Below are 15,606 nucleotides of genomic sequence, written 5' to 3'. Positions count from 1 at the left end.
ACGTTCTGCCACGTGTCGTCACTCGCCGACGTGGCACTGACGCACCGCTGACGTGGCACTGACGTGGCGCTGACGTGGCCACCAAGTGGACCCTCCCTAAGGTTTTTTGGTGAGCTCTTTCCGATTCCGCGCTCTGTTTTCTCGTTTTCTGCCCCAAATTTGTAGTTTTCTTCTTCCTTTTGCTATTTCTTCTATTACTATGGAAAAACCGGATGTCTTTCAGCCTATCCCTGTTATTCTTAATGGCTCCAACTATGCACATTGGGTTGAAGTTATGCGAGGATTTCTTAAAGGAAGAAAATTATGGCGATATGTGACTGGTGATATTGCTTGTCCTGTTAAGCCAACTGTATCCAAAGATGGTGCCTCCAAATCCAAGGAGGATGCTGAGAAGGAGAAGGACTATGCAGAGAAATTGGAAGATTGGGATAGTAAAAATCATCAGATTATCACCTGGTTCCGCAACACTTCTACTCCTGGCATTCATTTACAGTTTGGGCATTTTGAAACTGCTAAAGAGGTATGGGATCATTTGGCGAAACGTTACACTATCTCTGATCTCTCTCATCAGTACCAACTGCTTAAGGAACTTCATAGCCTTAAGCAAGAACGCGGCCAAGCAGTTTTTGATTTTCTTGCTCAGATGGAGATTATTTGGGATCAGTTGACCTCCTGTGAGCCTGTTCTTAAAGATCCCACTGATGCTAAGGCATATGAGGATTATCGAAACCGGACACGTCTCATCCAATTTCTGATGGCACTTACTGATGACTATGAGCCGGTCAGGGCTTCTTTTCTTTATCGATTCTTGCCTAGTCTTGAAGATGCTCTTCCTCGTCTTAAGTCTGAAGAAACGCGCTTGGGATTGCTTCGTTCTAAAAGTGAAACTGTCTTTGCTGCCACCGACAGAAAGGGAAAAATCTGTCGCAATTGTAATCGGCCTGAGCATTCCTTCTCCGACTGTCCTTCTATTGAATGTCGTAAGTGCAAACAAAAAGGCCACATTGGCTCCAACTGCCCGAAACTGTTCTGCCATTATTGTAAGCTCTCGGGTCACTTGATTGCTACCTGTCCTACTCGACCACCACGCTCAGATCAGAACAAGTATCACCCTCGTCCCAACAACTCTTCGCATGTGCCTGCCTCTACTGCTGCTGCTGCTACTGAGTCCACCTCTTCCACATCTCTCAACACACCTTCTGTCTCTCCATCAGATGTTGAAACCCTTCTTCGGCAACTTCTCTCTTTTTCTGGTAATACCCCCGCTACTCTTTCCACCCCTCCAGGTAATTCAAAATGGTATTTTGATTCTGGTTGTTTCAATCATATGTCTCCTTTGCGTCATCTTTTTTCGTCGTTGTCTCCCACTACAAATGCACCTTCTGTTAACACTGCTAATGGTTCTCTCTTGCATGCAACACATCACGGGGTTATTTCACAGTCCAATATTCATCTTTCTGATGCTTATCTTATTCCAAAATTGAATTTTAATCTTATCTCTGTCGGTCAGCTTGTTGAACTTGGTTTTGATGTCATTTTTTCAAATTCTGGATGTCGTGTGCAGGATCGTCGGACGGGAAAGATCATCGGAACTGGATGTAAGGTTGGACGCTTATTTGAGCTCGAGAACCTTCATGTTCCCTCTACAAATCTCTGTGCTTCTTCCTCTCCATCTACTCTTCACTTGTGGCACCGTCGTCTTGCCCATAGCTCCTTAGGCAAATTACGTCCTCTTATATCTACGGGTGTTTTAGGTCAAGTTCAAAATGAGTCTTTAGATTGCATTTCTTGTCGCACTGCAAAACAACCTGCCTTATCATTTAATAATAATTCCTCTATTGCATGCTCTCATTTTGATCTTATTCATTCTGATGTTTGGGGACCCGCTCCCACCGCTTCTATGGGAGGAGCTCGATATTTTATCCTCTTTATTGATGATTATTCCCGTTTTACTTGGGTCTATTTGATGACTAATCGTTGTGAGTTGCCTCAGATTTATATTAATTTTGCCACTATGGTTCGAACACAGTTTTCAAAGGTCATTAAAATTTTCAGACGTGATAATGCTATGGAATATCGTGACTCCAAACTTTTAAATTTTCTCGCTGAACAGGGTACTTTGTCCGAGTTTTTTTGTCCTGGTACCTCTCAACAAAATGGCAGAGCTGAGCGTAAACACCGTCATATTCTTGACTCTGTCCGTGCGATGCTTATTTCCTCTTCCTGTCCTGAGCGTGCTTGGGGTGAAGCTGTCCTCACTGCTGTTCATGCTATCAATAGACTCCCTTCTTCTGTTCTTGGTAACACTACTCCCTTTGAGCGTCTTTATCGTACTTCTCCCGATTACAGTTCTCTCCGGGTTTTTGGTTGTGTCTGTTTTGTCCTTCTTCAGCCTCATGAACATAATAAGCTTGAACCTCGGGCTCGCATGTGTTGTTTTCTTGGGTATGCTTCTGAACATAAGGGTTATCGTTGTTGGGATCCTATCTCTCGCCGTATTCGTATATCTCGTCATGTTGTCTTCTGGGAGCATCACATGTTCTCTAGTTTTTCCTCCTTTGAGTCCATTCCTTCTACTCCATCACCGTTTTTTACTAACCCAAATGTTGATCTCTTTCCCAGTGATGATACTACAGGGCCTACCCCCAGTCCACCCCTCGAGGCTCCTGATCCTCCACCTTCTCCATCTCCCGATGATTCCAGTCCGGACGGCGATCCCGCTCCTAGCGTCATGCCTCCTCCTCCCACTCGTTCTTCTAGGGTAAGGAATCCCCCTCCTCATCTCCTTGATTATCATTGCTTTTCTACTATTCTTCATCAACATGAACCTAAGTCATTCAGAGAAGCCTCCACAAATCCAAATTGGCAACAAGCAATGCAGGAAGAAATACAGGCACTTGAAAAAGCACACACTTGGGATTTGGTTGATCCTCCTTCTGATCAGGAAGTTGTGGGCAGTAGATGGGTATACAAGATCAAGACTCGCTCTGATGGCTCTATTGACCGTTATAAGGCACGATTGGTTGCTCAAGGTTGTACGCAAGAGTATGGTATTGATTATGAAGAGACTTTTGCTCCTGTTGCTCGCCTTACGTCTGTTAGGGCTCTCCTTGCCATTGCTGCGGTTAAAAGATGGTCTCTCAGTCAGATGGATGTGAAGAATGCATTTCTTAATGGGGATTTGAAACAGAGAGTCTATATGAAACCACCTCCAGGATATCCTTGTCCTTCCAGTAAGGTTTGTCTCCTTCGCAAGGCACTTTATGGACTTAAGCAAGCTCCTCGTGAATGGTTTGACAAGTTCAGCACTACCATATGCAGTCTTGGTTTTACTTCTAGTCCTCATGAGAATGCGCTTTTCATTCGTAAAAGCGACTGTGGAGTTGTTCTTCTACTTTTGTATGTTGATGACATGATCATTACTGGAGATGATGTTGATGGTATCTCTGATCTCAAGACCTCACTTCACCGTACCTTTGAGATGAAGGATCTTGGTTCTCTCAGCTATTTTCTTGGCCTCGAGGTCATCTCCACAGATGATGGCATTTATCTCTCTCAGGCTAAGTATGCTTCAGATCTCCTTGCTCGCGCTGGGATTACAGATAGTCGCACTGAGTCTACTCCTCTTGAGCCTAATGTTCGATTTACCCCTATGGATGGCACTGTTTTGGATAATCCGACACTTTATCGCCAGTTAGTTGGCGGTCTCGTCTACTTGACTGTCACCAGACCAGACATTGCCTATCCAGTTCATGTTCTCAGCCAGTTCTTGTCTGCTCCTCGTACTACTCACTATGCGGCAGTTCTTCGCATTCTTCGGTATGTCAAAGGCACTCTTTTTCATGGCCTTTATTTTTCTGCCCATTCCTCTTTGACCCTTCAGGCATACTCTGATGCTGATTGGGCTGGTGATCCCACTGATTGTCGTTCTACTACTGGTTATTGTTTGTTTCTTGGAGACGCTCTCATCTCTTGGCGTGCTAAGAAGCAAACGTTCACTGCTTGCTCAAGCACAGAAGCTGAGTACCGTGCTCTTGCTGACACCACTGCTGAGGTTATCTCGGTTCGTTGGCTTCTCGAAGATCTGGGTGCTCCTCAGTCTTTCCCTACTGATGTTTTTTGTGATAACCGCAGTGCTATTCATATTGCCCATAATGATGTGTTTCATGAACGCACCAAACACATTGAGATTGATTGTCATTTTGTTCGACAACGAATCCTTATTGATGCTGTTCGTCTCATTGCTGTTGGGACACTGGATCAGACTGCTGATATCTTCACGAAAGCTCATCACCCGACTCGCTTTCGAATTTTGTTATCCAAACTCAAGTTGGTATCCTTAGCTCCCACTTGAGTTTGAGGGGGGATGTTAGAGAATCATTAGTTAGAATCAATTTAGATCAATTAGCATCGTCTATATTTATATAGCATATCTGTACATTAATTGTAGGATTCTATGTCTTTATTACTTTGATTCATTTAGCACCTATAAATACCCCTTGTATATTATACCTCATAGACAACTCAATAATACACTTTTCATATTATTCTCTCAGTCTCTTGTTTCTATCAAGAATCAATAAAAATATTAATAAAATATTACAATAAAAAAAATTTATATCCTAACATTCATTAAAAAAGAGAACAAAAATAGTTATTAAGTATTAAACATATCGCTTGATAAAACACGATTAGAGTAATGACTAATTAGTGATAAAAAAAAATAGAAAATCACAAACAACAGATATACCGTAAGAAAAATAACATCTTATTATAAATGATTCTAGTGTATACAGCTGATAAATATCAGAGTTATAACTAACTAAACAAGCACACATACATGAACAAGTTCAGCAAATTCAAGTAAAATAAAATTAAATGAACTTCAATTATACTAAGAAATGAACCGAAATGACTTAACAATAGCATCAAGTTAACCTCAATTAATTCACAAATGAACTGAAATTAGTTCGGATTTGAACAAATAATCAAAAAGACTCAATCATCAACAAAAATACATTGAATTTATTTCTAGATCCAAATGAACCTCAAATAAATTAAGAGATGAACCGAAATTATTGAATGATGGCATCAGAAAAAATCAGAACCAATAAAGATGTTAACAAAAATGAAACGAAACCAAATGAACCTCAATTAAAGTGCAGCACAACTACTACAGTTTTATTCGATGCCCTAGTTACAGAGAATAACAAGAAAAAATTGAATAAGAGCAATTCGATCTACTAAATGAACGAACTTGATTCACTAAACCATAAACCGAACTAGTAGAAATGCGAAAAATGCAAGAAATCTAAAAGAAAAAACTGAACATAATGAACAAGTAATTAGTACTTTGAGAAATTTTTGTTGATCTTATGTGTTTTTTGTTGATGATCTCAAACGCAGTACCAAATTTTTCTGTAGTTTTTGCAGAAAATTTAAAAGATTTTTAAGAGATTTTAATTTAAAATTCTTTTGTTATAGTTTTGAGTATTAAAGTACGAAGCGAGAGATAACGTTTGTTTTGGGTTTCAAACGCGTGTTACACGCTTTTTTAATGATGAGAATAGTTTTTATTAGTGTTAGATCTAATTAGTTGAACTTAAATAATAATAAAACTGAAATGTGTAACAAATTTGTTATGAAAAAATGAAAATTGTTCGTACAACATTATTGTAACAACAATAATATAGAAGGATAGTAACATTAAGTCCGGAAAAAAAAAGAAAGCATCAGAACCCTAAATGAGAAAGCAAAACTGCAAAATTACATACAATAAATTTTTCACTTACTTTATGAATCTCATTTCTGGCAAATTCAAAGTGACTGAATAGTATTGAAGGCATTATCATTTATTGTATGGGGAGTTCTCTGGTGACCAAGGTAATAGTGGCTAAAGATGGCCAAAGATTGACCTACAAATAAGATGTTGACATGTGGAATGGTTGATTATAATAAGAATCATCTTAAAGGTATGTTTTTGTGAATTACATTAATGTAAACGAGCCATAATTTTCACAAATTTTCAAAAAAAAATTTGTAGGTCTTCGACAATGTAAACAAAAAAATGGGAAAAGCTAAATTATAAGAAAAAAAGAAAAATATAAATACATAAAAAAAGAGATAAACAAGAATGCTGTGCAATTAATAAAAATGAGAAATCAAGTAAAAAAAATAAAAAATAAGAAACTACAACATAAATTTAAAATTTATAAAAAAATCTTATTATTTTTATTTTTTAGTTATTTTAAATTTTCGTAATTGAATTCCAAACCAACAAATTGAGTAAAACCTCATTTAATTACATTATATTTTGATTTTTTTAATTTTTTATTATATATCTATTAATAATTATTGATTCTTTCTTTAAATGAATAATATAAAAAAGAACTAAGCTAAAAACTTAAAATCAAAATTCGTCGTATTATGAAATTTTAAGTTTATTTTTTTTTCTATTCAAATATTTATATTGATAATTTGGTTTCTATTATATATTAGTTATATCTCTTAATTAATTTTTTATAATTAAAATTTGTAATTGAGTATATTTTATTTTTTTAATTTAATTTTTTTATTGATTATTTTTTAAATAAATGTATACGACAAAAATAATCCAAATACTTGCACAAAAATGTGGCCATTATGTGTGTATACTTGGTTTATTTATTTTTATTAACTGCAAAGCTTTTTTTATTTTTTATACTTGGTTTCTCATTTTTATTAACTGCACAACTTTTTTGTTTATCCATTTTTTTGGTGTATTTATATTTTTCTTTTTTTCTTATAATCTAGCTTTTCCCATTTTTTTTATCTACACTGTCAAGACCCACAAAATTTTTTTTGAAAATTTGTGAAAATTATAGTTCGCTTACATTAATGTAATTCACAAAAGTATATCTTTAAAATAATTTTTATTATAATCAACCATTTCACATGTCAACCTCTTATTTGTAGGTCAATCTTTGGCCATCTTTAGTCACTACTACCTTGGTCACTAGAGAACTCCCCTTATTGTATATGTATATTTATTGTATATTTAAAAATAGGAGAAAGTAAAATTTCAGAGTTAGTTAATTGTTGAATCAATTAAGATTTTAAAATTTTAGGATGTGTTTGATTTATTTTTTTTAGTGTTTTTTGTTTTTTGAATTTTATAAAAAAAAGTAAAAATAATAAAATTTTATTTTATTTATTTTATCTTTTGCTTTTAATTTTTTTTATAAAATTTAAAAAATAAAAAATATTAAATAGTAAATAAAAATACAAACTGAACGCATCCGCAGTTCTCATTTCATACTGCATTCCCACTATAGTCTTTCAGGGAAAAAAAAGAGCAAGAAATAATAGCAAAGGTGAGAAGAATGGGTTCTGTGCTTATGCAAGGAAAGGAGAGGTGAAATAAAGTATTGCAGAAGTTAAAGGACATAATAAATAATTGAAGAAGTATAAGGAGCCAATGAAGTATATATACAATGTGTATAATAGAAAATTTAGAAATATTTGATTCAATAGGATATAAGATGTTTATTATTTTTGGTATTTGGATAGTTATTTTAGATAATATGAATGTATTGTGTTTGAAAAATTAATAATATTTTATTTTAAATTTTTATTTTTTAATTTATATTAGACTAAATAAATGGTTCATTATATACATTATATAAATACTATATTGACTCTCTAACAATATTTTAAATAATTTATCCTGTAAAAACCAAAAAAAAAAAAAATGTGAGTAGAACTTTGTTGTGACTTGACCAGTGCCATATCGTGTGGTCTCATTCAAGCACGGGTTTTTGCACTTTTTGTAAATGAATAAAATGTGAATTATATACGTGGCTAATGCTTGTAGACACAGAACTTTCTTGATTCTCGAATTCTTAGTTATATTAACTAAAGTTATTTTATCGGTCCAAAGAATGTTGGATTATGTTTAGTGTTGTAAAAAATATAATAAAAAAATAAAAAATATAAATAAAAAATTTAATATTAATATTTATTAATATTATTATCTCAATATAATTAAAATAATTCATATATATTCATTAATATTATATATTATAATTTACATTTTTATAAAAAAAATATTTTATATTAATTTTATGTGTGTCATGTCTCAGACTATATTATTCTATTTATATATATATATATATATATATAAAAGGAGTATTATTTTTAAATTTTACTATTGATAATATGAACCTCTCAACCTTAAAAAATTCAGCCGTCCATATTGAAAGAAGTCATGGATATCTACATCACAACACTTCCTTTTAAATGTCCATTTAGAATTATATCTTATTAAAATCTTACTAAAAAAATTCAATAAAAAAAATTTTAGTAAAAGAAAAAGAGTACAATATTCCTTGTGATGGGGACTGCCTCGCTAAAAAACCTTGTTAAAAAAAATTTAATAGGGATAAAAATCTAACCAAGGAAAAAAGAGTATAACCCCCTTCTTGTCGACATTATTTAATATTTCGAAATCGGTACATCCCAATCTGATGTACCAATCTTTTAAAGGAGGATTTTAAAAGTGATTTTGTAAATAAATCTACCAAATTATTGTTTGAGCTGGTCTGTTGGATATCAATTGTTTCTCGATTTTGAAGAACATGAATGAAAAAGAATTTGAGATAAATATGTTTTGTTCTATCACCTTTGATGTATCCACCCTTAAGTTGAGCAACGCATGCTGTATTATCTTCAAACCGAATAGTTGGGGTTATTTTATGATCAAATAGTCTATATGGTGACAAAATATATTGGATTAAATTCTTGAGCCAAAAACACTCGCGATTTACTTCATGTATCGCTAGTTTTTCAGCACGATTAGAGAATGTGTTGCTATCGTCTGTTTTGTGGACCTCTATGATATAGTTGTATCACCATATGTGAATAGGTATCATATTTGATATCTTTCTTTGTGTGGATCAGTCAAGTATCCTGCATCTACATAACAACTAATTGTGCCTTGAATTCATATGGATAAAATAGTACCATATCAACTGTTCCATGAAGATATCAAAAAATGTGCTTGATTCTATTCCAATGTCTTCTGTTTGGAGAGAAACTATATCTTGATAGTAAATTCACCGTAAATGATATATTAGGTCGTGTATTATTAGCAAGATACATTAGTGATCTAATGGCATTGAGATATGATACTTCAATACCAAGGATATCTTCATTTTCTTCTTTAGGGCGGAATTGATCATTTTCTACATTCAAAGACCTTATGATTATTGGAGTACTTAATGAATATGACTTATCCATATAAAATCTCTTCAAGATCTTTTCTGTGTATGTTGTTTGATGAATAAAGATTCCATTGTTTGTATGCTCGATTTGCAGGTCGAGGCAAAATTTAGTCTTTTCGAGATCTTTCATCTCAAACTCTTCTTTTAGAACTTTTATATTTGTTGGAATCTCTTCACGAGTTCCAATAATATTTAAATCATCAATGCACATAGCAATTATAATGAATTCAGATGCAGATTTCTTTAATTTATGAAAACACATGGGTAAATATTGATGGTAATCAGTGGCTAAGAGAAGGGGGGTTGAATCTTAGCCCCTTTTTGCTGAATCTCAATCTCTGATTTTTCAACCAAATTTTAGGAGATATTTCTGCTTTTTGTCTCGTGTCGAGTTGAGAGACACTTTTGTTTTGTCTTGTGCCGAGTTGAGAGACACTTTTGTTTTCGTCTCCTGATTAACAAAAATAGAGAAAGAAGTAGAGAAGAAGAATTAACACCAGATATATCCTGATTCAGTCACTAGGTGCAATGTGGCCTACATCCAGTCTCCATCACAACAATGATAGAAGTTCACTATGTTATCACAACATTACAAACACCAATTTCTCTATAGGAACTACCCATTCCTATCTGGGATAAATCCAGATTCTAACCCTAATCTGAACTTGACTTTGACTCAAACCAAGCTTTCAACAGCAGAGTGCTAACCCAACTTGTAAGAAAATCCCCACAGGATCATGAAACACAATAAAAAGATGTACAAAGAAACTCGGAGACATTTCTGGCTTTTTCTCTAATTTGATCACTGCCTTTTTTCTCTCACTAGTTTTTTTTTACAAACCTCACCATGTTTGCCTTTTTTATTATGAGACTCAGACAGACAAATACTAAGAAAAAGAAAACAAAATGAACACCATTGAAGGAGAAGAACTCAAAAAGCTTGGGTAGCTGTGAGAACTCTGTGCTTTCACTTTCTCTCCTTGTTCTCAACCCTTGGCCGTTCACCCTTAATATAGAAGGAAAAGCTTCCAAGGTCGAAATCCTAACCCAGCAACTTCTTCTCCAACCATAGAGTAGCAGCGGCTTCAACAGAGAGAGATGAGAGAACCGAGGCTGATGCATGCATGCTTACCTCATCTTTCTCAACCTTTTTCTTCAAGCTTCTTCAATATGGACCCTTGATCTTTACTTTGGCCCCAAGAATGGATTCGGACTCTTGATGAGCTTCTGACCCAGGAGTGCTTCAGGGTTTCCATTTTTGCTTCTTTCTACTTGAGACTTCAGACGTTATCTTTCTCTTGGAGGAACAAAAATGGAAAAGAACCTTTATCAAACTAGATCTTCTTCCTGACAGAGGCGGATTGCTTCTATTCTTGGCTACTAAACTCTTGAAGCTTTTTTTCAAACCATTCCTTCAATGGCAAATATCTTTCTTGGCTTAATTTCTATGACTTTTCTTTTTTTTCCATCTTCTTCTCTGATGGATAGATGTGACCAAAGGAGAGAGGAGAGAAAAGAGGAAGAAAGAAAGCTTTTGGTGGAAGCAATAAAAGCACATTCAACTTAATTGAAATCCAAATCTCAGTTTCCAAGAAATGGAGTAACGTGTGGAGCTATCAATGCAAATTAATCAAATTGAATTTTAACTTCCTGTTACCAAGGCATAGAGTAACCGAGGCATGCTTGAGGTCTTTGGGCCACTTTCTTCTTTTTCTATTACTTTGCCAATATTGGTTCTTGGGCTTGTGATTTGGGTTTGTCTCAATCTCAAGTTTCAGCCACTTTATGTTTCCATTAATTTTTCATTAATTCATTGATCAAAGCGGGCTGCTCTAACTTTTTGGCCCAATAGGAAACTAATTTGCTTCCTGTACACTTGAACAAAAATCATCAAACAACTTATTAGAAATTTAAATAAAACACTTAATAATAATTTTAATAATTTTACATTTTAATAATATTTGATCATCATTTAATTAAATATAAATTTTTCATACTCAACAATCTCCCCCTTGATGACAAACATTATTAAAATTGAATTGAAAAGATTTGGATAGGAAACTTCCCTTTGGAGAATTTTCAAAATCTCTCCCCCTTTCATTAAGCTCTCTCTTAACGTGTACCTGATTCAACCAAATATTCAAGGGAGCATGACATGTATACAAACTTTAACAGGTTCCTAAAGATCAAAAAGAATATATAAACAATGGAACCTTTTAGAACAGAGCCAATTTTTCATCAAGAAACATTTAGCAAAATCCTTAATAAAATTCTACAAACCAGCCAGCACACATACACTTGAGCGAATAAATTTATCAATAAAGGTCATTGCTCAAGATGTCATAATCATAAAATCAGAGAATCAAAGCAGGGTAGCCAATATCAAAACGGGGCAGCGTAATTTTGAAAACAAAATAGGGCAACCTACTTTTGAAAAACAAATCAGTTTTCAATTCAGTCCTTTATCTTCCCCTGTATGTTTTTCTCCCCCTTTTGTCATTGAAGAGGGATAACTGCAAACAAAATAGAGAAAAGAAATGCAGTCCATAATATTTAAAACATAAACAATGTCAAAGTTAAAAGTTATAGTCATCCAAAAGAAAAGAGTTCAACAGAGACAAGTTCATAAACAGCAAAATAAAATGTGTTCAGCAGCAATAACATCAGAGAGCAAATCTTAGGCATCAAAGGAGTTGGCATCAGATTCAAGAAAGTCTTCTTCTTCTTCGAAATTGGCTATGTCCTTGTCAATAGATTTCAAACGTTTAAGAAGCAAATTCACCCGTTCATGAGATTTAGTCCAAGCTTTCTCATTTTCAAAAGCATGCTTTCTAGCATCTTTGTAAGATTTTACCATTAGTTTAGACATGTTGAAAAATTCTGTGAGGACATCCTTGACCATTCCGGAGAACCGATGTTTATCAAAGGTTTCAGCAAAGGAAAGACTTTCATCTTCACTTTCAGAAAACATAGATGCCTTTGAACCTTTGGCCTTTTTCCTTTAACAGATTCGGGTACACCCCCACCCTTGATCATAGAAACCCTATTCTCTATAGGCTCATTACTGAGATCAACATTAAAGTACTCAAACACACAAGTTAAAAATATCCCATGAGGCAGATTGTATTTTTTGTCACTCCGAACACAATCCCACATGTGCCTAATCATGAGATATGCAAATGAAATAGGAGCAGAATTTAGAAGAGCATATAGCACAAGTGTGTTACAAACTGTCACCCTTTGATAAGAGCCACTTTGTGGCATGATAATATGGGTAATGATCCGATGCAACAAAGCACTAATAGGTCCAAGGGCTTTGTGTGTCAGGATGGTACCATCCAAAGATGAAAAGTGTTCGCACACACGAGCCAGGGCATCTCGAAGGGAAATACCAACATGGTGATCCCATTTTCCTGACATAAAGGCCCTGGCCCCCTCATCCTCATATCCCAGGGCAGCACTGATGGTTTCATGACTCATAGTAAGATGAGTATTTTTAACATAAGAATGGAGTTCCCCCTCATGAAAAATCAGGTTTGCATAAAACTCACGTACCAAGTTAGGATAAACCAGTTTTTTTATTTTGAAAATTGGTGTCCATTTTAAATCATGAAAATTTATTTTAAAATCAATTCCTTTTTCAGCAAGTGCTTCTAAGTCAACAACAAAAGAGGCACATAATTTTCAATTTACCAAAACTTGAGAATGAAACTCATATACTGCACAAGAGATGAAATGATGAGGGTCATAGTGAGAATGACTTTTACCAAACTTATTCTTGAAGTTCAAGGAGTCAAGATTCGGAGGTACCCAATAACAATGGAGAATGAGGGCACGAAGCAGAGCAGAGACGTAATCTGCAGTGCAGAGATGGAGACACCAAACAAAGCAAAGCAAAGAGCTAGAGAGTCAGAGATCCAGAGTTGAAGGCATGAACCAGAGTAAAGGAAGGAGAAGTAGGCGAATGGCAAGAACAACGACAAATGGTGGACGATAGAGGCGCAAAGCATTAGAGCAGTGATGAGAGAGTAAGAGTTGAGCGAGGGGAACGGTGCAGAGAGTGAGAATTGAGTGAGTGGCTTCGTTGGGTTAGGTTAGGTTAGTGGGTGGGTTAGGTTTCGGCCTCAAAACGACACATTTTAGGGCATGTTAAAAATTGGGGTTTAAAAAAATCCGGCCGGTTTGTCCGGTTCGTTGATTAACCACCGGTTCAGTCGATTTTTTCTCTGATTTTTTGCAACTCAGTTCTGGGGTCAATCGGACTAGTTAGATAACCGATTATCGATTAATCCGGTCGAACCGGTCATTCCGACCCAATTTTTAGAACCTTAGTTTCCATATATATCAAGAGCATTAAATTCAAGATGAAAGAGTTTTGACATAATGAAAATTTATTATTTGAGTCTTCTTAAATTTTGATCAGAGTCTCGTACTGATAACGTGTTGTAAAATAAATAAAGAAGAGGAAATAAATATAAAATATAAAAAGTGTAAATAAAGAACTTTAGTATTAATATTCACTAATATTATTATCTTAATATAACTGAGATGATTCAAATATATTCACTAATATTATATGTTACAGTATACATCTCTATAAAGAAAGAGAAGTATTTTATATTAATTTTGTATGTGTCATATCTCAAGTTATGCTATTCTATTTATACACATATAAGGGACATTATTTTTAAACCTCATTAAATACAATTTTTTTTATAACATGAGTCTCTCAACTTTAAAAAATTCAATGCCTATATTAAAAGAAGTCATAAACATTCATATCACAATATTAAGTTGTTAACTCTTTGTTTTTAGTATAGAATTTTTCAGAAAACATATATAAATATAATGATATTAAATTTCATTTACAACGTTGATATATATGTACTTTTATCCTCATTCATTTTTTAAAACGATCTTACTTTTATTTTATTTAAATATCAAAATAAATATCGTCGTTTAAATATCTGTCTAACCTAATAAATCAGAACCAGCTCAACGCTCTATAATATTTAGAACCAAATTTTAGAAATCAATATAATAAAATTATTTTAATTTTAAAAACTAAAACAATAAAATAGTAAATTTCAGAGAGTATTGGGAGGATTTAATCCAATTTCTGGTACCAAAACCCAAAGGGACAAAGGTCAAGGGTGATGAATCACGAAGCATGATAATTGAAGGTTACGTACTTGCGTAATTATATGCAATAAAATGCGTTAGAATATTATTGGATCTAAACCACTTTCTCCGAAGCCACAAGTTAATTGACGGTGGGCCCGTAGCACTTTCTATGAAGATGTGGATCAAATAATAAATGGGATGCTCCAAAATACGCATAAAATGTCTTTTTATAAAAATATTTATGTGTTGCATTATTATTAAACGTATTAATGAATTAGTTATTTTTTAATTTCTTAACAAATTAAAATAAAATCGATTTTTTTTATAACAATAACAATAAACTCAAATTTTTTTCTAAGAATTTAATTATATTTTTTAATTTTTAGAATTTTAAATGTCCGAAAAATAAAAAATTAGGGATATAATTATCTTTTTATCAAAAAATTTAAAGATATTCGATTTAGATGATATAATTCGATCGGATTAAATCAGGTTTAAACAATTAGATTTATTATTGTTGGTATAATAAACTAATTTTATTCTGATTTATTAAAAAAATCAATTATTAACCGATTTAATAAAGATATCCAATAATAATATGACATGTGTGAATATCTTTAAAAAAAAATATTTTTAGTATCTTTATTAAAGTGGTCTCCATAATAAAATAATAATCATACGACACAAGACCAAAAATAAATAAAACTAAGGAATCGTTGTGGGATAAGGATAATTAGTTTAACGTAAAACTTTATGATAAAAAGAAAATGTAAAAATGTTTTTGTAAATTATAATAAAGTTGATAAAGTGTTTAGGCCACGACATAAATTGAAACAAGATCTCCTCCGTGGAAAAAAAAAAAAATAAATGGTGGCACGATTTATTCATCAATATTCAATACAACGTGGCTTATGAGTTATGAACCCAAAAGAGAGTGAGACAAAACACTCCCTCACCAACTCACACTGGCTGACGTATCACGAATTATGTGATTGCAACTATTGCCTTGTTTATTATTCTCATCATTTTTGTTTCCTTTTTCATGTAATGATATGTTTCTATATTTATTTTTGGTAATCTTTTTTTGGGAAAAATTATATCATCCATAGTGTCACTTCCACCATGCTTTTATTTTGTGTGGGCTGGGGACTGCCTTGCTTGCTCCAATCAAAGAAACTAAAATAGAATTAGACAAGTCAAAATGATTTTATCTAATATTATA

At 33.6% G+C, this 15,606-nt stretch overlaps 1 protein-coding gene across 1 annotated transcript; it reads left to right on the top strand.

Moving 5' to 3' along the window:
* The first annotated feature begins 199 nt into the window (after positions 1 to 199).
* LOC148547215 (uncharacterized) lies at positions 200 to 9,715 on the top strand. The gene is made up of 4 exons (XM_088495337.1): positions 200 to 1,946; positions 2,637 to 2,761; positions 3,695 to 3,819; positions 9,622 to 9,715. The coding sequence occupies exons 1-4, from the start codon at positions 200 to 202 to the stop codon at positions 9,713 to 9,715; spliced, it is 2,091 nt and encodes a 696-aa protein (XP_088351463.1).
* The last annotated feature ends 5,891 nt before the right edge of the window (positions 9,716 to 15,606 follow it).

The sequence above is a fragment of the Arachis ipaensis genome, chromosome B8, assembly GCF_059453495.1.
Source record: "Arachis ipaensis isolate K30076 ecotype BB chromosome B8, ASM5945349v1, whole genome shotgun sequence".
Taxonomy (NCBI): domain Eukaryota; kingdom Viridiplantae; phylum Streptophyta; class Magnoliopsida; order Fabales; family Fabaceae; genus Arachis; species Arachis ipaensis.
Note: the sequence above shows the minus strand (reverse complement) of the source record. Positions and strands in the feature narration are given on the sequence as shown.

Bases quoted from the DNA above. Each gene is read 5' to 3' on its own strand.
- LOC148547215 (XM_088495337.1), top strand. From the start codon at position 200: ATGGAAAAACCGGATGTCTTTCAGCCTATCCCTGTTATTCTTAATGGC. The intron at 1,947-2,636 runs GTTTTACTTGGG...ATGATACTACAG, and splicing joins CTTTATTGATGATTATTCCC to GGCCTACCCCCAGTCCACCC. The intron at 3,820-9,621 runs GTATGTCAAAGG...ACCAAATTTTAG, and splicing joins GCAGTTCTTCGCATTCTTCG to GAGATATTTCTGCTTTTTGT.